The sequence below is a fragment of the Lacerta agilis genome, chromosome 14, assembly GCF_009819535.1.
Source record: "Lacerta agilis isolate rLacAgi1 chromosome 14, rLacAgi1.pri, whole genome shotgun sequence".
NCBI lineage: Eukaryota > Metazoa > Chordata > Lepidosauria > Squamata > Lacertidae > Lacerta > Lacerta agilis.
This window is the reverse complement of record NC_046325.1, coordinates 49,106,579-49,129,751: the sequence shown is the minus strand read 5'-3', so window position 1 is coordinate 49,129,751 and position 23,173 is coordinate 49,106,579. Positions and strand designations below refer to the sequence as shown.

At 43.1% G+C, this 23,173-nt stretch overlaps 1 protein-coding gene across 5 annotated transcripts in view; it reads right to left on the bottom strand.

The window, feature by feature from the left end:
- Positions 1–23,173, bottom strand: part of PTPN3 (protein tyrosine phosphatase non-receptor type 3) — a 91,571-nt gene that overhangs the window by 46,800 nt on the left and 21,598 nt on the right. For 2 of the 5 annotated variants that reach the window (XM_033171278.1, XM_033171279.1), the window contains exons 2-4: positions 6,214–6,368; positions 2,394–2,501; positions 2,264–2,306 (exon numbers count right to left, since the gene is read on the bottom strand). In XM_033171278.1, coding sequence (XP_033027169.1) covers positions 2,264–2,306; positions 2,394–2,501; positions 6,214–6,351 — 289 coding nt within the window. In that variant the 5' untranslated portion in view covers positions 6,352–6,368. Of the gene's footprint in view, positions 1–2,263; positions 2,307–2,393; positions 2,502–6,213; positions 6,454–15,241; positions 15,320–15,352; positions 15,448–23,173 lie in introns of those variants that run through there. The other 3 variants (XM_033171283.1, XM_033171282.1, XM_033171281.1) reach the window with 3 other exon arrangements.

Sequence of the window (23,173 nt, the reverse complement as noted above, 5' to 3'; positions counted from 1 at the left end):
TATGGACTGTAATTAAGTGCAAGATGTAATTACGAAAGAAAATTTGGTATAAAATGATAAGTATTTAAGTATACTGAGGTATAAGATCATAAAATAAGACAAAAATTAAGCAGAAATAATAAATATTTAAAGAACCAGAAAGGGAAGCTGATGGAAGTCACGGGGAGGTTTTTTTTCTTTTTTGTTTATATGACAAATGTTACATTGTGTTATTTGGTTGAATATTAAATTGCAAAATCCAATTAATTTTATAGCAAGGGCGCTGAGACGTATTTTGTTTTTATTAAATAATCAATAAAACTTAATTTTTAAAAATATAACAGATGACATTGTGACATAAGAGGGTACAATTTTAACTATTCTCACGAATGTGTGAGTTATTTCAGGCTCAAAGAGACCTTAAACCTATACAATTATTATTATTTTGTAAAAAAAATTACTTCAAAATCAATTTATTTTATAATCACAAAAAAATCCTCCTTATTTTTAAAACATAGCAAGTACACGGTTAGTCCATTCTACAACAAAATTACGATACACGTGTTAGTTGTGGTTTGCGCACTATGGCTTATCACACCTACTGGGAATTAAATGACAAAAATTCACTTTGAATGGTCGGTAACCCTTTTCTGTGGCACCTAATACCATTTTTATACCTTATTTTGAAAGAGACCACATTAGCTTTATTTTGATACCAAAATAAGCCCAATCGGTGGAAAAATAAGCGAAACAGGAGGTTTTTACTAAACTGACGCAGAAATTGCATTAGCCTAAATCACTCAAAAATTGAAATTTTAAAAAATTTCTCCTGCGCCCAATTTTGGACCAAAAAATTAATTTGAGATTATCTCATAGGTATCTACACATAATTTTTTTAAAAGAAAATCTGAGTCATGAGAGCAAGGTCTAGCATTTAAATCAGGTGATTTGGCATGGAATGACCCATGAGTCAACAGTCTGAAGCAACAACCAAGAAAGCTGCAGCAACAGAAGTATAGTATCCAGATCAAGGGAAGCAATAATACCACTCTATTCTGCCCTAGTCAGACCACACCTGGAATATAGTTCTGGGCACCACAATTTAAGAAGGATATTGACAAGCTGGAGCATGTGCAGAGGAGGTCAACCAAAATGATCAAGGGTCTGGAGGCCAAGCCTTAAGACAAATGTTTGAGTTGGGTGTGTTTAGCCTGGAAAAGAGGAGACTGAGAGGAGAAATGATAGCCACCTTCTAATATCTTAAGAGCTGTCACATGGCGCAAGCTGGCTTGTTTTCTCCTACTCCAGAAGTTGGGACACAAACCAATGGATTCAAGTTACAGGTAGGCAGCCATGTTGGTCTGCCGTAGTCGAAACAAAATAAAAAATAAAAAAAATTCCTTCCAGCAGCACCTTAGAGACCAACTAAGTTTGTTCTTGGTATGAGCTTTCGAGTGCATACACACTTCTTCAGATACACTGAAACAGAAGTCACCAGACCCTTATATATAGTGAGAGGGTGGGGAGGGGTATTACTCAGAAGGGTGGTGGGAATGGGTGATCGGCTGATAGGTATGGTAAACCTGTTGACGACTATTAATGACTGCAATTGGTCTTACAGGAAAAAGCAAGGGGTGAGATGGCTAAAAATAGCTTTATCATGTATAATGAGATAAGAATCCAATGTTTCTATTCAGACCAGGTCTCTCCATGGTTTTAAGTTTGGTAATAAGTTGCAATTCAGCAACTTCTCTTTCCAGTCTATTTCTGAAAATCCTTTGTAATAACACACCTGCTTTGAGATCTTGTATAGAATGTCCTGGGAGACTGAAGTGTTCTCCTACTGGTTGGCATTTGATGGCATGTGGTGGGGAGTTCCCTTCAGCTCTCTATATTGGACAAACAGGCCAAACCCTACGCCAAAGGATAAATGGACATAAATCTGACATCAGGAATCACAAGACAGAGAAACCAGTAGGAGAACACTTCAGTCTCCCAGGGGTTGAACTAGGTTCCTTCAACTCTTCAATTCTATGATTCTATGAACACTTTGAATAATGTGCACAGTTCTGGTCACCACACCTCAGCAAGGATAATATAGAACTCAAGTTCAGAAATAATAGACCAGAATTATTATGGGTCTGAAGCAACTACCCTCTGGAGGAAAGGGGCTTTATTTTAAAGAAAAGGCAAAGTGGGGCATGCATCAAGTAGATAGAGATAAGTTTTTCTCCCTCTCTCATAATACTAGAATACAGAGTCATATGAGATTTTAAAGCATTACCTTTTAGCTGTTTCCGAACAAGTTTACCAGATTCAAGCCATCTCTGCAAATATATATTTAAAAAAAGTTAGGAAGCTTTCTGACTGCGTTTAAAAAAAACAAAAAAACTTGAATATGAATGTTTCCTTACTGTTGAATCTGCTGAGTCTTCACAGTGCTGTAAACCAAAATATTCCTTCTCTGTCACACCCAAGTGATTAAAGGCCAAATCCAACAACACCTGACCAGTATCTTGTTTCTGCAAAATAAAAGTAAAGGTATTTAGAAAACTAATTTTGCCACACAGAAAGTGCTTTAAAAATGTAGTTTCACTAACATTTACATATAAAATGGAAATTACTACTAGGAATAAATTGAAGAACTACTATCATTATTAAGTTGAATGTCAAGCTCTCTTCATAAACAGTTTATAACTCAGCTGCAAGCCAGAGCCTGCTCACTTTCCTACACCAGATTAACTAATTCTCAAACATTTTTTTTTACCTCTCCAGCAGCGTGCTTATGAACACTCCATTCACAACATAATATTTTTTTGCAGGACTGCCTGTACAGCTGAGCCTTCAAAACCCTGTTACATGAAAGGTTCTGAGCACCTGGGATGCCATGTTTACTATGACAGGCTATGTAAATTTCCTTAGGACAGCCCTAGTTTCATTGGAGAAATCCTTTTAATATCCAGAATTTCAGAACTCCTTAAAACTTTAAAAGATTAATGTCAGCACCATCCACGCTCTATCCCTTGATGGGTGCCATGTCCTCTCAAGAGTGTTTTCTTGTGTAAATGCATATAATGGGACTCCAATATTGGGGATTCATCAGAATAAGACAACAAGGAGATGTCAGACTTATGTTTATGTTTGTGGCATAAACAAAACAAATATTTGTAGGCTACAGCTGCCTTCATGAGGTGCATTCAGCAGACTGACAAAGTGGGCTCAAAAGTGCTGTCTTAAAAATGTCATAATATTCCTCCTAATATTCCATAACATTCCTCCTAAATAATGGGGTTTGGGGGAAGAGGGGAGGTCACAAACCTCTCCTAAGTAGCCTTCCAGCGCCTGATTATGTAAACAAGAAACCTGCATAGAGCTAGACACAGTTCAAAATGGAAAGATTCAGGTTTTCCTGAATCCATATGTACCTGTATTACATATAAACAGAATTGTTTTGGAGAAAAAATGCTGTATACAAACACACCTCCTGTAAGCAGACCTATACAATCCGGCGCTCATTAGTTAGCAACCATCTCCTACATGAATACTATGTCTAAAGAATGTGTTTCTTAAAAAAAAAAAAAATCAACAGGTCAGCATTCAAATAGCCTGAGAGCATATCCAGACATCTTTTTAAATTTTAAGGAGGCAAAGGAAATAATGTTCCAAGCAAGTAAAGGTAAAGGGACCCCTGACCATTAGGTCCAGTCGTGTCCGACTCTGGGGTTGCAGCGCTCATCTCGCGTTACTGCCCGAGGGAGCCAGCTTACAGCTTCCGGGTCATGTGACCAGCATGACTACTGGTAAGTTGCTTCTGGCGAACCAGAGCAGCACACGGAAACGCTGTTTACCTTCCCGCTGGAGCAGTACCTATTTATCTACTTGCACTTTGACGTGCTTTCGAACCGCTAGGTGGGCAGGAGCAGGGAATCAAGCAATGGGAGCTCACCCCGTCGCGGGGATTCAAACCACCGACCTTCTGATCAGCAAGCCCTAGGCTCTGTGGTTTAACCCACAGCGCCACCCAAGTACCAACCAAATATTTTATATCAAAAGAAATAACTTTCCACACTGCTCAGCCTCCGTTTCTGAAGCAATTCTGGCACTCAACAACTCATCTGATGTCCTAACAGTTCCACAGTAAGTGCTATCATGGGTCCCATTGTGACTCAGGTCCCGTTGCTAAGGATACGCTGCCAGCTGCATCAGCACAACAGTACTGGTCCTCCAGCAGGAGTGCACTTGCATGCACAGTCTTCTCACTTGAGTCAGGTTTCTGTCCCACTCTCTGCTTACAGACTTAAGAACTGTGTACTAATGCTGAGACCATGCACTGATTTTTTGAACAAAGCTTTCAGGTTTCCTTGAGCTGAAAGTCCGAGTTTCATGACTGAGGCTTTGAGCTAGGACAAGCGCTTTGACTATGCATTGACTTCAAAGTGATGGTAAGGGCAAAAGCAGTACCTGGAAGTTGGGTTTGAGCACCCATCCTTATCAAGGAGTCCAGATAGCTTAGTTGGCTGGGGCGTGGTGCTGATAACACAAAGCTTGCAGGTTTGATCCCCATATGGGACAACTGCAATTTCCTGCATTGCAGGGGGCTGGGCTCAGTGATCCTCAGGGTCCCTTCCAAATCTACAATTCTATGACTCTAAGGATATATTGGTTTCACATTCTGAGCTTTCTCTCTGATTAGCAAATGAACCAGAAGAGACATCTAAGGAACAGAATATGCCATGACATGATGATGAGCTCCTTACTACTCAACAATTTTCTCAATTTTAAACAAATCTGCACATTGCATTATAAATTTGTCACTTGGCAGGTATCTTGGTCCACATTCAATACTGAGTGTGTTCAAAGTACTGTCTCAGCAGCAATAACCCCAGAAAAGTACCACAACAGCAGCAATAACCCAAAGATTCTTAGCACACAGAAATACAATCGCCCCAATGAATTTCAGACATTATTTGCTTTCAAGCTACATGGGACATGTTAATGACAACAGAGGCATCATGCAGAAGATAACTGCTGGGAAGTGGATCTTCTAATTTTGAGGAGATAACAGGTGGGAAGGGGGCCTTCCACGCATCTCAAACAGTTCCTTTCCACAGAAGTGTCTATGGGAAAGAGATATCAGAACTGAACTATCAGACTAGCTGACATGTTGATGTTCCTGGCCTACATACCATTTTCCAACCCACAAATAAGACAGAAGCTTCATTTCAAGGACCTTTCCAAGTTGTCCAGTATAACACAATACTCTCAATGGTAAAAGCTATAGACGCTGCATGATTCAATCACCAGACATTCCCCGAGAGCTGAATGCACAAATAAAAAAACTGCAGACATTTGTCGCTGATAAACTGTCAACCTACATGCACCAAATCCAAAGAAAAAGTTATCAAAATATTTCTACCATATATGCAGTGCAGTTAGCATTTTTTTAAAAAAAAAACACACCATACCTCAGCTATCTGAACTGATTGTGACCTTTCATCCATAGATGCTGACAGGTCTAGTGATGTCATTAACCTCTTGAAGCAAGAGATGTGGACTGTGCCACTATCACTGGCTACAAGAGAATATTTCACAGCTACCAGTAAGTTTGAAAGAAATCTGGTTTCTAACATGTTCTGTAATGGGATGGGATGGCAGTAATTGAGACCATGGGAAACCCAAGTGTAGTGACCTTTGAAGACTAAGCAGACTTGTTTAAAGTGAATATCTTGTCCAGTTTCAATGAATGTTGCACCACAACAGATGTTGTGTTTGACTGCTTCAAGAAACCATCAGTGGTACCTCGGGTTAAGAACTTAATACGTTCTGGAGGTCCGTTCTTAACCTGAAACTGTTCTTAACCTGAGGTACCACTTTAGCTAATAGGGCCTCCCACTGCTGCCGCGTGATTTCTGTTCTCATCCTGAAGCAAAGTTCTTAACCCAAGGTACTATTTCTGCATTAGCAGAGTCTGTAACCTGAAGCATCTGTAACCCAAGGTACCACTGTATTAAGGATGCTACCATGCCAAAATTGGAAAAGGAAGGAAAACAAAGAGTTTTAGCAGCAGTTTTTCAGAACCAATTTGCTTTTATGAAGTTGATGTTGTGCAGTGAAGGATCAAATATCTGATATGCAACAGTTTCTCAAGTTTCCAAATTGGACCAGAAGCCCCAAAACACAGGGGGGGCATGCTTTACAGATATCATACATTCATTTCAAAATTCCAAGACTTACACTAACTTTGAAGCTTTGCACTGAGCCATCCAGAAAGCGGACACTGCAAATGATCTCAGATCGGGTCCGTTCCTTTGGTAGTTCTGATGCTCGAATGTTATTTATTCTCCCACCTAGTGCTCGTAACCGAGAGTTCATAACTGTTGCTGAACAACCTGCAAAGAAAGATGTCAAAGTATAGTTTTTCATGTAACAGACATATGTTTTTGGTTATACATAAGCTTTCCTTTAAACTGCTTTGAAGTTTTACATTATATATACAGTATATAATTTCTGTGCATGTAAGTAAGTAAATAAAACTCTTCCTCTAAATTCACCACACATGCCACATCAAGATGTACAATAGTGGGACAATAGTGCTGCAGTTAAAGAAATTCAAAAAAGAATGTCATAATGTTGTTGGAGTTTCCAAACTGCTTAGGAAAACAAGGACACACAGTGGAAGATGATTTTTTAATGTACTGATTTGATAATTTAGATGGCTATTACATTTTTATAATTTAAATTAAGTTACCAGAATACCGTGTGTTAAGTGACTAACAAATCTATTACATAGTTAAATTGTGATTGTGTTTTGTTTTTGTAAAGTTTTTGTAAAGCATTTGTAAAGTCATGAGGGGGGCATTTTCAAAATACAAGAATGCTTAAGAAATACAACAATTATTGTTCACTCACTTAGCAAGCTAACAGTCATTATAACTATAGGGACGATGTTCCCAGGGCCATAGTTGTGTTTTTTTCTTAACAGCAAATGACTATCATCCACTTATAAGCAGCAACAAAAGGGTTCACTTTTGCTGCATGACCAGGAAAGGAACCAAACATGCTCCTTTTCCACTAACACTCCCCAAATGGCCAGCCCTTGCAATTCTGACCTGGAAATAATAATATTTTTTCAGATATCAAGAGAGAATATTGTTGGTCCTGATCATTTGCAGATGGTGATTTGCATAAAAAGTCAGGTTTATCAACACAAGTGAGGTGTATCATTTTGGATTCTATATTGTCATTACATAATGCAAACTTCAAAGGGCACAAAATTCATTTTTGATTCTATATTGTCATTACATAATGCAAACTTCAAAGGGCACAAAATAGGACAAAATAGGACAAAAATGGGAAATGGGGAGGAAGAACAGAATGGAGTGGCTGGCAACCTAAACACAACTGCCACATTTTGCTATAAGGCCATGCTTGTAACCCTTAAATCACATTGCACTTTCATACAATGACTGCCAATTCACTCATTTCCTTAACTGAAGCCTTCAGGAATTCTATTGCTTCCTTGAGAGAGTGTTGTCACTTGAATAGCAAATCCATGAATAGCAAAGCCATAGTACATGTATAAATAAACTAAGGAATAAGACAGGTTCATATAAAGGACTGCAACATCTCTATTGCCAAGGTGTTTCACTACAGATCAGCCGTTTCAGTGAAAGTTCTTGTCCATGAATAGGGCAAGTAGAATGCATCCAGCATGAACGGAGCTTGTGTATAACTTCCACTATTTTTCAATAAAGCAATGATGCACCTCAATACAGTCATTGTTACATGCAGTTTGCCTAATAGAACAAGATGGTCCATTTTATGCTGCTTCCCTGAGATGTACAGACTTAACTAAGTATATATATTTTCTCCCAGGCAATACTACAGCCTGATTAATGCTCTGTATCTATAGTAAAACTTTAAACAGTGTTGACTATGCTGTTTATAGTTCATGTATGAGTGGTGCTTTACACTCTGGTGCAAAGAAGGGCTTTATTTATTCATGAATTGTATGCATGCAATGTAGGGATTTTTCAAACTTGTGAAACACTCTCTGCAGTACTATTTTCTTGATTGTCTGTAACTTCTGCAGTTTCCACAGTTCTTGCAAAAGTCTCTGCTATGAGCCACATCTTAATATTAGCACCCATTTTAGAAGAGGTAAAGGTAAAGGACCCATGGACGGTTAGGTCCAGTCAAAGGTGACTATGGGGTGCGGCGCTCATCTTGCTTCAGGCCGAGGGAGCAGACGTTTGTCCACAGACAGCCTTCTGGGTCATGTGGGCAGCATGACTAAACCGCTTTTGGCGCAGGGGAACATCATGACAGAAGCCAGAGTGCACAGAAACGCCATTTACTTTCCCACCGCAGTGGTACCTATTTATCTACTTGCACTGGTATGCTTTTGAAATGCTAGGTTGGCAGAAGCTGGGAAAGAGCCATGGGAGCTCACCCTGCCGCAGTGATTCGAACTGCCAACCTTCTGATCGGCAAGCCCAAGAGGAGATGCTGACTAAGAAATGCTTTAAGTGGAACATTTTGAATCAGTCTTAAGGATCAGCCTATTAAAAGCAGATGCTAAAAATACATACCACATGAAAAGTTACATTCATAAATTTGTGTCCAATACCTCATGACCACAACTGCCCTACTATTATCCACCATTGAGTTCACTTTCCTGGGGCTCCAGGCCAAGCTCACTTATGCACCTCTCTTTACATAGAAGGTGGTTGTTTGGATATATAAGCATCCATAGTCAGAAAACTGAACATGTTATACTTAAATGTTCCATTGTGAATTAATTACCTTATAGCATGTTTTCACTATCATTCATTTTTATTTGCTTCAAAATAAAGCCTATGTGAAGCTTTTAACCTGGACACTAATGGGAATGATTAGAGACAGTCAAAAGCAATCAACTCTCAGTATTTTATTGTTTTACTTCTTGCAATGTGTGTTTTTACTGGCAGCTAAAATATTTACTTCTTCACAATTAATTTTTGCATGCTGAAGTTAGTGATTCCTGAAGAATGTGGGCACCATGCCAAGTTGACAAGCTGTGTACTAAAAGAATTGTAGATTAATCTTACACAATGGCAAGGCACATGGATTATTCCTCATGGTCCAAGTGTTATGTTTCAAGAGGTAACTGCTGCACTGAACATTTAGTACAACTACTTGCTCATGGGAAGAGGGGGAAGGGAAGGGAAATTAGGAACAATATAATTTTCTGCACCTTCCATTATAGAGAGCAAAACTACTGATACTCATTTTACAGCTACTGCTATTAATTTTATTTCTTTAATCTCACTGAACTGGTAAACACTGATATCTTGTTCAAGAAGGATAGATACTCAGTGCGAAAATGCTACCTAGGATAGCAATGGGAATTTTTTTGTTTGGTTCACAGCTAAATAAAAACCTACACACTTCCTGAAACAATATGTGAACCAAAACCTAGGTATCCTTCAAAATGGAAATCCTTTGAAGTTCCCCAACTTGAATGTGTACAAAGTATATTAGAGAAACAAGTGCATAAAAATGACAGCCAGTGAGTGTAGTGGTTAGGGTGTGAGACTAGGACCTGGGAGACCAGGGTTCAAATCCCCACTCATGAAGGGCCAAACATTGCCTCTCAGCCTAACCTACGTACAGGGTTGCTGTGCTAATTAAATGAGGGAGAGAACCATGTATACCACCTCTGGAAAAAGAGCAACCAGTCTCAGCAATGGAGACACATGACATAATCTGAATCTGTCAAGACAGGGATGTTCTGCTTTGCTTTTTGATTGATGTGGTTACTTTTGAATGTTCTTGAGCAGGCACAGTGAGTGGCTGTGGCAGTAGTAGTAGTGCAGGTGGCCCCAACAGTCCTAAGACTTTTTGGGCTGATAAGGGGGCACCCCAAGCAGATCTGCAGCCAGCTGGAATTCACATGTCATTGCCTATTTTGTTCTCTTGGGCTCCAATGGCAGTAGAAGGTTCATTTATAGTGACAAGGGCACCCTGGAGTATGGGAGGTTCTGTTACCTGGACAGAAAGTAACAGTGGTGCATTATCTGCAAGCAACTCTGAGGGCCTTGCTCTGTCTTCTCTCTAGTGTTTTTACCAGATATGCTACTTGGGAGTTTTTAGAGCTGGTATAGGGGTGAAGCACAGCATTCTGGACAGATCTGGACAGACCACGGTTCCTTTGCAGGTGGAAGGACAGGCCTGGGTTCTGGGGACACTGAGAGTTAAAGGTCCTCCTAGTTGCGGATTGTCATTTGCTTCAAGTGACCAAATCAGAGGGAATAAGTAAATGAATTCACTCTTACATATAGGGTGCTTACCACTAAACTGAGGAATGCTAAGAGGTGCAATATTCATGGCAAAGAGGAACTAGGATAATTGTTATGATGTATTATTTTGGGGGGGGGGTTGCAGGCACAGTTGTGAAGGGGGCCCCTTTGATAAAATATTCAGATGCTATTCACAGAGCTTACTGTTCACATTAGTTTGACAAGGGGGCAGCATCCCATTTGCAGATCTTTGCTGAGGTCTGCAGGGATTGCCTTGACCTGAATGGTCATGAAGAAGTATCTGGAGGAGAGTCCTTTATGTAAGCACTCTGCGCGGTTTCATCTCGAACAGTTTGAATTCACTGGAGTTTTCTGCAGAATATCTCTGCATTGGGCTACTTCTTGGGAGCTTTGCCTCTCGTTCTTTCTGAATTGGGGTTGCTGCTATGGCTGCAAAGTTGGACATGCAGCAAGAGGATGCAATGACAGCTGGCATTCTGGGGCATATCAGATGTACATGCACCCTGGTGACTCAACTAGCACTAAAGGCTACTCTAAGGGCCAAATGAAGCTGTCCCTTTCCTGTAACTGGTAGACCACTGGTGAAGGAGCAGCCAGGTTATAATCCAATGGATAATGTTATTTAGCACTAGGTAAGGGGGAGTTTGAATAGTTGCTTCATCTGACCTGAATGCATGGTCCAGGAGGCAGCAAGAGGCTGGCACCCCCTCCTCAACAGCTCAATACCAAGTCCAAGGTAGTTTGGGGACTCTCCTTCATCACCCTTTCTGGGTTCTGCAATTGCTAGTTCCAGTGTGCTGGATTTGAACACTGAATTTGAGTCAAATTCAGAAATTGCTGAATTCCAAAAAATTGGTGCCTGGTGAATTACCTGAGAAATGAAAAATATCTCTGTGGCACACTTTTTCAGAAATCTCAAGAATGATAGGCCTTAAATAATAAAAAATACCTTTTCTGATAGCTAACTTCTGGTTTCGAAATGGCAGCCCCAGCAGGTGGTAAATGTTTACATATCTTATAGACAGATAATACAGGTGAGAAGAAATGAAAAGTTGAGCAAATAGGAACATATAATTTTGCAGGTATTAACAATACATGATAATTCAATACATGTAATTCTGAAAGTAAATATCTGTACAATGGTACTTCCAGTTACGAACCATCCTCCTTACGCATGCTTCGGGTAACGAGCTCCGCTAACCCGGAAGTAGATGCTCCTAGTGGCGAACTTTGCCCCGGGATGCTAACAGAAGTCGCACAACAACGGAAGGCCCCATTAGTGAAAACACGCATCATGTTAAGAACAGTTTCGGGTTAAGAACGGACCTCCGGAACGAATTACGTTCGTAACCGGAGGTACCACTGTACTCAGAAATAAATAAAAGAATGTGGTGCAAAACTTGTTTTCAAGTACAATAGTGAACAAAACCTATATAAAATATTCAGACAATACCATTATGCCAGGAGTGTTAGAATGACTATACAGATTCAGTAGCAAGGCAGGCTCTCTTATGAGCAGTTCCATGAGAGGGCTTACCCTTTTGTTAAAAACACTTGTAAACATAGCACTCTAGAACAAGCATTAGTTCAACTAGGAAATATGAGAATCAAAAAGCTGAGTGGCTAGACTTTCTTCATGCAGGCTGTTATTATCTGCTGTCAAGGTATACACTGGCTTTGATCATCCTAGAGCTGTTTTATGGTTGAACCAGCAATTCACATTTCACGCCTTCAAAATTTAATCCACCCACCCTTGTCTGGTAAACAGAAAGTCAATATAAAAACCACTGCATTCTAATGAACAAAGTGAATTGACTGTGATTATTTTTAATTATATCATACAAAGGTAAGTTTACCTCACTCTTGCCAACACACCCACAAAAATTACATGGATGCTGTGAGATGGCAGAGGAGGGGCTGAGAGCTCTACCCTTCTTGCCCATTGCATTTCAGTACTGGGCACTGGGGATGGTGCTTCCTTCCTCTCATGGCCCATTTGGTTACTATTTTGTGCACAGAAGAGGGATGGCACATCACCTACTGCAACCAGGCAAGTGCTTAAATATGACGTTTATTTATCTGTTCGCTCAAAAACTGTTGATCTGCTAATTTACACAAGATAATATCACCAAGGCAGCTATTTGTAAACAAACACTAAACGTCCATAAAAATGGCAAAAATAGTTTCTTTCCCAAAAAGGTTTTATCTTAAACAATAGCAAACACAGTAAATAAAGAGTTCACTTGTAATATATCAGTGGTTCAGTAACCAAATGGGTTATTACAAGGTGGCTTAAATCAGACTACCAGTATGTCTACCTAGAGTACATCAACACACCATCTAAGATTAGAAGAGATGATTAAAAAAAGAACTGTTGCAGCCCTGGAATCCATTTGGATCTGGGCTGCCTGAGAAACTGATGTTCAGATCTTCAGCAAGAGGCTTTGCTTCATATCCTGCCACCATCAGAAGTGCAACGTGAGACAAGGTCTTTTCAGTCGCAGTGCCCAAACCAATGGTGGACAGACTGCAGCCTATGGGCCTAATCTGGCCCACCAGTTCTCCTCATTTGGCCTGATCACCAATCTAATACTAAAATGTATGTGAAAAATAATACAGGAATGGAAGCAAAACATTATAGAAATATATCACTGCTTATGGCTCCTAGCACCACAGCAGCCTTGCCTATGTGTTACGCATATACCTCATTATGCCTTTGCACCATATTCAGTAAATGACATGACCTATAGCTTACATGCACCCTTCTTGCCTCTCTCTCTCACCTCCTACTTTATTTTTCTCTCACCCCGCCCATGATCTAAATTTAGATTGTATGGGCACAAACCTGTATTTTTGCTTACATGGTTGTTGTGCTCCTAAAGGTATTGTATGAAAATTACAATCCATAACACCCAGTTTCTAACTTTCTGTCACATATGAGTGTGATCAAACAGAAGCAAAATTCATTGTCAACTGGTGCAATCACCAGGGCCAGATTTAGCACCCCCCCCAAAAAACAGCTTGTGCCCCCAAATGCACCCCTCCTCCCACTTTTTGCATATAAAAGTTAATGCTTATAGAAAGGAGAATAAAGGACTGAATTTGGAGATAATGAGTGTCCCAGCCCTCAGTAAAATAAAACCTGGAGTAGTTATGTTCAAACCAAGCACTCAATTGCATGCAGAAGTCTTGTGCCCTGTTGATTTGCTGCATTTTTAAATGTTCCAAAACTTTTTAAAATGATAATTAAGTAAAACATACACACACACACACACACACCAAGCCACAGGCTTGAGGAATATATGAACATCAGGGCTACACTGCAACATTTTGTTATAGGGCTTGTTTACACTAACTCCTCTTCAAGAAGAGGCATGTAATGTTCATGTAGCCAAACAGCACCACCCTTGCACATGAAGGAGTTATCAGCTACTCTGAAGAAATCCCTAGGCTTACAGAAGTACAGAAAATATTTAGGAAAAAACCCTAAAGGGGCTGAACCCAGGGTGGATAAAAATTAATGCTTTTGTAAAATCAATGCTTTTTTTAAAAAGAAAATCTGATTAATTTTTTTTAAAAAAAATCCAATTTGAATTTTAAAAAATCCAATTTAAATAAAAAACTGATTTTTAAAAAGCATTTAAATCGGATTTTTAAAATAAAATGCTTTTGGAGGAAAAATCTTTCTAAAGATAGTTAGACCTCCCTTACCCAAAATACTCCATAGAATAAACCTAAGCAAACATTTTGAGTGGTTTGGCCTTGGATCTTTATCCCTGATGTTCTAGGTTCGCTTACTTGTAGTGGTTTTCTAACATGAGAAATTATTCAAAATGGCTCCTCCCACCTGCAGGCTACACCTCAAAACCACTACCAACACAGAGCATGGCAGAGACACAAGCATTCCTCCCCTTCAAAGACTGGGTGAGTACACCCTGCACTAATTAATTAACTCACTCACTCAGGCAGTGCTAGTGCCAGAGGTCTGAACTGGCAGGTAGCTGCTGAGGGTCAGCAACTCAAGGGGTCCACAAGCAGTGGCCCCTGAGGGCAGGGTAGCCACCACTACCAACAGAAGAGTTACTGGGAGTTGTGCACCTATGCAGGCAGCAGCACTCCTCCCTCACCAGGCAGGGGAGTGGTGGTTAGGAGGAGCCCTGCCTTGGGTGGCAGGTTGAACGGATTGCTTCTCTGGTGAATGTTCAAGCGGCAAAGAGCAGCCACCAGAGAAGTGGGCTGTGCTCCTTTGCAGTGACGGCTGCTGCTGCTCAGGAAACAAGACTACTAAGGAAACTCATAGCCCTTTTCCAAGCATCTCCAACCACACACACCCACACCCCACTTGCGACAGGTCGGGAGGGCATGTGGTCGGGGGGCAAAGGCAGTGTATAAATTAATGAAATAAAAACAGCAACAACAATCAAATTTAAAAGCAGCTGCTTGGAGGTGGTGGGTAAGCGGTCAGCTGAGTCCTTGTCAGGGGAAAAGGCGGGGAATAACTAAACCAACAGCGCTTTTAAAGAAGCGCTGCTGCTGCTGCTGCCTTCCAGTCACCTCACGGAGCCCGCGTGGAAGCCGCTGCCGCCGCCTCCTCCTCCTCCTCCGCTGACATGGCGGGGCGCGGCAGCCCCGAATCCGATTCCGTCGCTCTCTGACAGGAGGCGGGAGGAGGGCGGCGGCGGCGGCACCGCCCCTGAAAGTGGCCCGGCGGCGGTGGCGGGGCGGCCGAACAAGGAAACGATCATCCCCTCGGCTGCGCCGCCGCCACCTTTCCCCCTGAAACGTCCCGCTCGGCTGCCGTCGCCTCTTTCTCTCCTCCCCCCCCCCCCGCCGCTTCTCCTGAGGGGAACTCGCCCCTCACACACACACCCCGGGGGGACGCGCCTCCCCCTCGCGCCCCGGCGCTGCTTCTCCTCAGGGCAACGCTCCCCTCACGCACTCCTCCGCGTCGCGGCGCCTACCTGCCGGCTCCGCCCTTGTCGGCAGGTGCCGCCGCCGCCGCGGGCGGGTGTGGGGGCCTCGCTCCGGCCGCCCGGGGGCCGCCCGCCAACACCAGGAAGAAGCGCTCCTACCTGCCGGAGGAGGCGGAGGAGCAGGCCGCTAGACCGCCCCTCTCCCAGCACCGCCCACCGCCATCGCCGCTGGGGCGCCGGCCCCTCGAGCAGCAGCAGCAGCAGCCCGCCCCGAGCGGAGCCGAGGGAGCTGCGTTTCGTCGGGGGAACCTCCGGAGCTGCTCGGCTCTCATCGGAACCTCTCGGCTCCTTCCGGGGGCTGAGAGGGGAGCGAACCAAGTCCAAGGACTGTGAGCTGTTTTGCGCCTGCGCAGTGGAGCTGCCGGATTTCCCCCCATCACACCCCCCCCCCGCTCTTGTCCTATAAGAAGAGATAAGAAGAGCACCTGCAGGACTGGGCTACTGGCCCGTCTAGTCCAGTATCCTGTTCTCACAGTGGCCAACCAGATGCCTGCCAGAAACCTGCAAGCAGAACCTGAGCACAAGAGCAACTCTCCCTTCATGTGGTTAGTTTCCAGCAACTGGTATTCAGAACTTGCATTCGCGCCTCCGACTGTGGAGGCTGAGCATAGCCATCCTGGCTAGTAGCCATGGAGAGCCCCCTCCTCCTCCTCCTCCATGAATTTGTCTAGTCCTCTTTTAAAGGTATCCAAGCTGGTGGTCATCACTGCCTCCTGTGGGAGGGAGTTCCATAGTTTATTTATGCACTGCAAGAAGCCCTTTTATCCCTCCCAAATCTTACCACATTCAGCTTCATCGGATCCCCACAAGGTCTAGTGTTATTGAAAGATTATTGAAAGGGGGGGGACCTTTGTCTATCCACTTTCTCTGGGCCATGCATACTTTTATAAACTTCAATCATGTTTCCTCTTCCTTGCCTATTCTCCAAACTAAAGAACCCCCAAACACTGCAACGTTTCTTCATCATGTTACAGTATAACCCCAATCCTAATGCTTGTTTACTCTGAGAGCCAGTGTAGTACAGCGGTACCTTGGGTTAAGAACTTAATTTGTTCTGGTGGTCCGTTCTTAACCTGAAACTGTTCTTAACCTGAGGTACCACTTTAGCTAATGGGGCCTCCCACTGCGCTGCCAGAGCATGATTTCTGTTCTCATCCTGAAGCAAAGTTCTTAACCCGAGGTACTATTTCTGGGTTAGCGGAGTCTGTAACCTGAAGCGTCTGTAACCCGAGGTACCACTATAGAATGATCAGAGTGTTGGATTAGCGCCTGGGAGACTAGGGTTCAAATCCCTGCTCAGCCATGAAGCCTTGGGCCAGTCACAATCTCTCAGCCCTAACCTACTTCATAGGATTAATCATAGAATTGTAGAGTTGGAAGGGACCTCCAGAGTTTTCTAGTCCAACCCCCTGCAATGCAGGAATCTCAACTAAACTATCAAGGACAGATGCTATCCAACCTCTGCTTAAAAACCCCCAGTGAAGGAGAGTCTTCCACATTCTGAGGGAGACCGTTCCACTATCTAATGGCTCTTGCCGTCAGAAAGATTTTTAGCTGGTTGTTGTCGGTGTAAATATAAAACGGGAGGGGGAACAATTTACACCACCTTGAGCTCCTTGGAGGGAAAAGGTGGAATTAATGTAATAAATAATAAAAATAAAGCCCACTTAGTTCAAAGAAGCTTACTCCATTATTTGGTCATACTACCTAACCTATGGAATGGGCTCCATCAGGAGGCTGTGAACTCGGCTTCCTTGGAGGTTTTTAAGCAGAGGTTGGATAGCATCTGTCGTTGAGATTCCTGCATTGCAGGGGGATGGACTAGATGGCCCTCAAAGTTCCTTCCAACTCTAAAGTTCTATGATTCTATTATTCCAATGCACTACTGCTCAGGAACAAGCTCCACTGATTGCAATATGGCTTTCTGGAGAATTTAGGAACAGCCCTTCTGGATCAGCCCACAGGCCCTGCTTTCACAGCAGCAGACTACTTGGGAAGACCACAAACAAGACTCGAGTTTACTTATTGGTAAACTAGCATGGGATAAGGCTGTCTGATATCACAGAAGGCAGCTCGGCTAAAAGTCAGTTGCATCACGGTTGACAGAACAGCTGTCAAGCTTCACATGTCACAGGAAAGAGCGGGTGCCATCTTAGATCCAAAAAAGCTTTAACTCCTGATATGCTCATCTGGACAGGCATAACCTGGCCACTACAACCCATGCATTGGCAACCTTGCAGCTGGACTACTGCAATGTGCTTTCCGTTTGGGGCTGCCTCTGGGTCCAGACCCTCCAAGTGTCCCTATTTTCCAGGGACATCCCTGGTTTAGAGAAGCCGTTCTGGTTTCTAATTTGATCCTGGAATGTCCCACTTTTATTTAGGATGCCACTATTTTCATTGGAGAAATGTTGGAGGGTGTGGAGTTATCCGACCCTCCAAGCTGGCTGAAGGCAAACCTGTATAGGGAAGTTTTTTAATGTTAAATGTTTTATTACGTTTTTATATATGTTGAAAGCTGCCCAGAGTTGCTGGGGCAACCCAGTAAGATGTGTGGATTATAAATAGCAAAATTATCATTTCTCCCTATTTTCATCGGAGAAATATTGGAGGATAGGTGTGGTGCAGAATGCTGACAGCATGTTAACACCTTTGCTAAAATACCTGAACAGAGTTAGATTCAAGGCCCTTGTGTTCATATATAAAGAGCTGAACAACCTGAGTCCAGACACCTTAGGGATGGCCTGAGCCTTAATCTCTCAGTTTGATCACCCTGAGATCACCTACAAGAATATTGCTAGCTGTCCTTCATGTTACATGCCTGACTGGCTTCCACCAAAAGTCAAGACATTTAGTGCTGCCCATGAAACACCCTTCCAGCAGAAAGTCAGCAAGCACCCTCACTTTTTATTTTCAGGCATCTCTTAAAAGGCCCTTTTTATGTACATAAAGGTAAAGGTAAAGGGACCCCTGACCATTAGGTCCAGTCGTGTCCGACTCTGGGGTTGCGGCGCTCATCTAGTGTTATTGGCCGAGGGAGCCGGCGTACAGCTTCCAGGTCATGTTGCCAGCATGACAAAACTGCTTCTGGCGAACCAGAGCAGCACACGGAAACGCCGTTTACCTTCCTGCCGGAGAGGTACCTATTTATCTACTTGCACTTTGATGTGCTTTTAAACTGCTAGGTAGGCAGGAGCTGGGACTGAGCAACAGGAGCTCACCCCGTCGCGGGGATTCAAACCACCAACCTTCTGATCAGCAATCCCTAGGCTCTGTGGTTTAACCCACAGTGCCACCCGCGTCCCTGTTTTATGTACATAGGCACATGTAATTGTTAAAAACGGAGCAGCCACTCATTTTAAGGATCATTTTTTTTACTGTTTTTATGGTCTTTTATATTTTATTGTATACTGTGTTGTATGCCACTGGGTTATATTGTATGAACTGGCAATATATAAAAATACTTTTATATATTAAGAAGAAGAAGTGTGCAAGGCAACTTCCAAGAGAGTAAATCAATACAAGAAAAATATGCAAAGCAATTAAGAGCAACTGAAATCAGTGGAGCAGCATCTAGATTATAAGCAGCATTATGATAAGACCCTGAGCAGCAAAGCAACTTGTACCTAAGGTGTATTAAAAGAAGTGGTTTCCGGGTAAACATGTTTGGGGAGGGTAGCCACCAAACCAACCTGGGATACCCAAAGTAAGACCTCAGCTGACCATCTTAGTACCTTTCAGCAGGCTTGTGTGACCTACATGTAAAAATCCTGACATGTTTCCCCCTAATATTGTTTAGCTCCTAGAACAAAGTCCTCTATGTGCCAGATCCTCTATTGCAAAGTAAATGAACATAGCACACGGGAGATGTGGTGCCTTTGGCAAGTGTTCAAGGGGGAGAGAGGGAGCAGCACTCAAACAGCGATATTTTGTGTGAGAAAAGGGGTGTTACAAGAATGCTTTTATCTGCAAAATGTTGGAAAGCTATATATACATGGGGGGAAAACAATGGACCCCACCAGTTGTGCAGTCTATGCACTGCACTCAAAGCAAGCAATTTGTCATCATGCTTTTTAAAAGGAAAAGGGGGTGAACAGAGCCATTTTAATTTGAAGGTCACAATTAATGTAAAGAATAAAATCTGTGCTCTGTTCATTTAAGTGGCTCTTCCTGGAATATCCTAGCCTTATGGCGTGTTCTCATTTAGTGTACAGCGGTTATGCCCTAGTGGCATCTCTCCATTTATAAAATATCTACAGAGGAAGATGAATAAATAATTAGATCAGGAGTCGGGATCAGAAAAGCAGCAACTGAATTAGACTAATTGATTTTCAGATTGACGTGTTTCAAAAATGTGTACCAAGGCACAAGAATGTATTTCTATATTTGAGTCTTAGAATAAGATTTGCCATGTATATTGCTACCCTGTTCCATCTCACGCTGCTAAGAATGATAGGTGCTACAACAGCTTAATGGGTAAAATTAGAAGTGTCTTTTGGAAGCTGCCACACCTTTCTGACCTAGAAGCCTTGCTCCCCAATCTCATATGTGCAAGAACTGCCAGTGGTTATGCAATGGTGCAGGAAAGCTACTTTGTGCATGCTCAATCTATTTCCTACCTATCTTGCATTTCAGAAAACCAATAGTTAATCCTTGGTACAAGAAATGTCCCTGAAGCTGAAGAATGGCAACTGCTGTGGGGAAGCATGGAACAGGACAGCTCTCACACAGAAGGTAACAGGGGAGGAAGGGAGAGTGAGTCTGAGTGGAGCAAGATTCCTCACTATAACCCAGCAGGGGTGATCTTCTAGTTGTTGTTGCCACCATACACCATGTTGGCTGGAGATGATGGGAGTTGGAGTTCAGTTCAGAAATATCTGGAGGGTCACAGGTTCTCCACTCCTGCTATAACCAGAGGGCCCTAAACATTTTGTGGCCTGTGGTCCCCTCTTTTCTTCCCAACCCTATACTGCATGTAACACCAATGACTCACAACAAATGTAACTGAAGAAAGAGACAATGCATATGCTTTTGAAAATGAGGGAAATTACTATTTTTAAAAAAAGAAACAGACTGTGTGGCAGCCCCCAGTATTTAAAGAGCCCCCACCCCATTACATCATTAGAACCAGAACAAATACCTATGAAACTAGAAAAGAGCAAAAAATATCAATGTTTGGTCCAGATCCTAGGTACTGCACCCTCACTAAAGGAGACTGAATGGATGATTCACTAAATGATTGTAGGATGATGTGTGTACCTGAGCTTATGGCCTCAAATTCTCTTTATCTTATATGCTGCTTTATTACAAAAATGATGACTAGACTACTGATCCTAAACTGAATAGGGGTTGCCCAACCAACCCCTCCAGAACCCACTGCTCTCAACTGATTCTCAACTGCCTCGCATTCAAACTCCCTTTCAAATCCTCATCCAATCATCACTCACCACCAGAATTCCACAATCTCTCTTTCCCCCTCCCTCCCTCCTTCCTTAACATTCCCATAATAATTCTGATACAATTACCTTAATAACCCTATTACATTCAATATTTTATACATGCTGCTCCCTGTAACCATACTGTTAGAAGCACTTGAGCTTCCCATTCCTGGTTCCTAGCAAATGGGGGTGAGCAAACTGCAGGTTCTGCATCCCTCTTCTAAAAACCAGGTGTCTTCCCCCAAATGATCCTGGGAATTGTAGTTTGTTAGGGGTTCTGGGGATTGTAGGTCTGTGAGAGGGAAGCCACAGTGGCACGAATCATTTCGGGGGAAGCCATGTGCTTTAAAGGCGCATTGGATGCTCTTTAAAACATAGCACCATAGAATTGTAGAGTTGGAAGGGACTCTGAGGGTCATCTAGTCCAACTCCCTGCAATGAAGGAATCTCAACTAGATGATCCATGGCCAATGGCCATCCAAGCGCTGCTTAAAAACCTCCAAGGAAGGAGAGTCACTGCTTCAGGCCCTAAGGGCCTCTGGAGCAGGAGAAAACAAGCTTGCTCCAGCCCTTTAGACTTTAGTTATTGAAAGGGATGCATGGTGTGGATCTCATTTCAGTGTTATGAGAGTGTAAGGCACACATTTCTCTCTCCCCTTTCTCCACACCATGCAGAATTGCAATGGTAACCAGGAGGCTGGAGTCTGGAGCCCAGCCAGGGCTGGCTATGGGCAGGATCCTTGCATTGCTGGGAGTTTGACTAGATGACCCTTGGGATCCCTTCCATGGTATGATTATATCAAGCAGCTAAAGGAACGAAAAGATGCTTCTGACACATTTGGGAATCATCGGAACGCTCTTCCCACCAGTGGCTTCCAGAAGACAGAGCGTGCATCTTCCTTAGGAGAGAGCCAGGCCAGAACAAGGGGGGGAAGGCTCAGAGTTCAGGTAGGTGGAAATGCCAATTGAGTGCCCTATACTATAGGAATGCTTCCTTCCTGTGTCCTCCACCCTCATGCGCCAGACTGCTGCTAGCATGGCTGGGAGCCAGGCACTTGCTGATTGCTCCGTTTTCTTTGCAGGGAGGGAGCCATTCCCCAAACATATACTTCGTTCTGGCCAAATCCCTGGAGAGACGTGACAACCCCCAGGTACTGGGGCAGAGGGAAGGAAGGGGTCCTTGTGAAACAGCTTCCAGCAAGTGCTTTTCAGAAGCATTGCTCTCTCCAACAGGGGAGGCTGAGCATAGCCATCATGGCTAGTTGCCTTTGATAGGCCTCTCCTCCATGCAATTGTCTCGCCCTCTTTGAAAGCCATCCCATCCAAGATGCTCTTGTGGTGCATCTGATTCTCCTATGCTTCCTTGCTCCTTCAAGGAGATGACTATTGTGAGATCCTTTGGTTAACATCTATCTGGGCTGGAAAATGTTAAAGAATCAGAGGACTGGTGAGCTTTCCTTGAAGCACAACTGATCAAAGGCAGGCAAATCTGTTAACATCTTGATAAAGATGCTCAAATGACAAAGGATGCTATCATACCCCACAAGCCTCAGAAAAAGCTCCCAAGCTGATGGAGAAGAGAGCAGTTAAGTGGTCAGTGGGGCTGCAGGTCGCCGTTTCTGGATCCCAGCACAGCCCTTCCAAGTTGCCAAAGAAATCAATGTCACAACAGTTTTTTCCTCGCACCTCCTCCCCATGATCCCACGTGGGGCCTTCTCAGACATATGCTGTGTCTGAACCAGCAGATCCCACCAAACCAAGTAATCAAGGACCCAGTCAGAAAAGGAGTGTGTGCAGTCACACCAGAAATAAGCAAAATAACTAAACAGGTACTAGAAGTCACCCCAGAACTGGCTACTGAACACCTTCCAAGATAACAATGCCCACTCACACTAGAAAGAGCTCATAACCCACCGACAGCATACGATTCAATATGGCTAACTTAACCCGACAAACCCCTTCACCCACAAACAAATCCCACTGCAGCCAGCCAAAGACCATCAACCATACCCTACGCCACCCCAACCTCTCTCACCACCAAGGAAACATAACAAGCGAATAGAAAGAGAACTTCCGCAAGTGACGCTGACAGAAAACCCCCAAGCATACACTAAATTAAAAAATTAAGCTTTACCACCACAGCCCCTCTCTCCTGTCCCACCCCCACCCCCACCCCCGTGGACACACATGGTATGCCTAAAAGCTGTCATAGACATGGGTTTCTGGTTCCAGTCTGCCTGATGGCAGAGGAGAGAGGCACAGACAGAGGAAAAGGGAATTGAAGGGGTTAAAGCATTCCCTGGAAACCAGTATGACACTGGAATCCAAAAAATATCCATCTTCAGTGGTTATTTCTACTGAGATTTTGTATTTGTAATTGTACATACATGACTGGTTGTCAATGGGTTTCTTTTTGCTATTAATATGCATTGCAAAGCATGTTGCTACAGCTTTTCTGAAATTCAGGGATACAGGATGCTTTC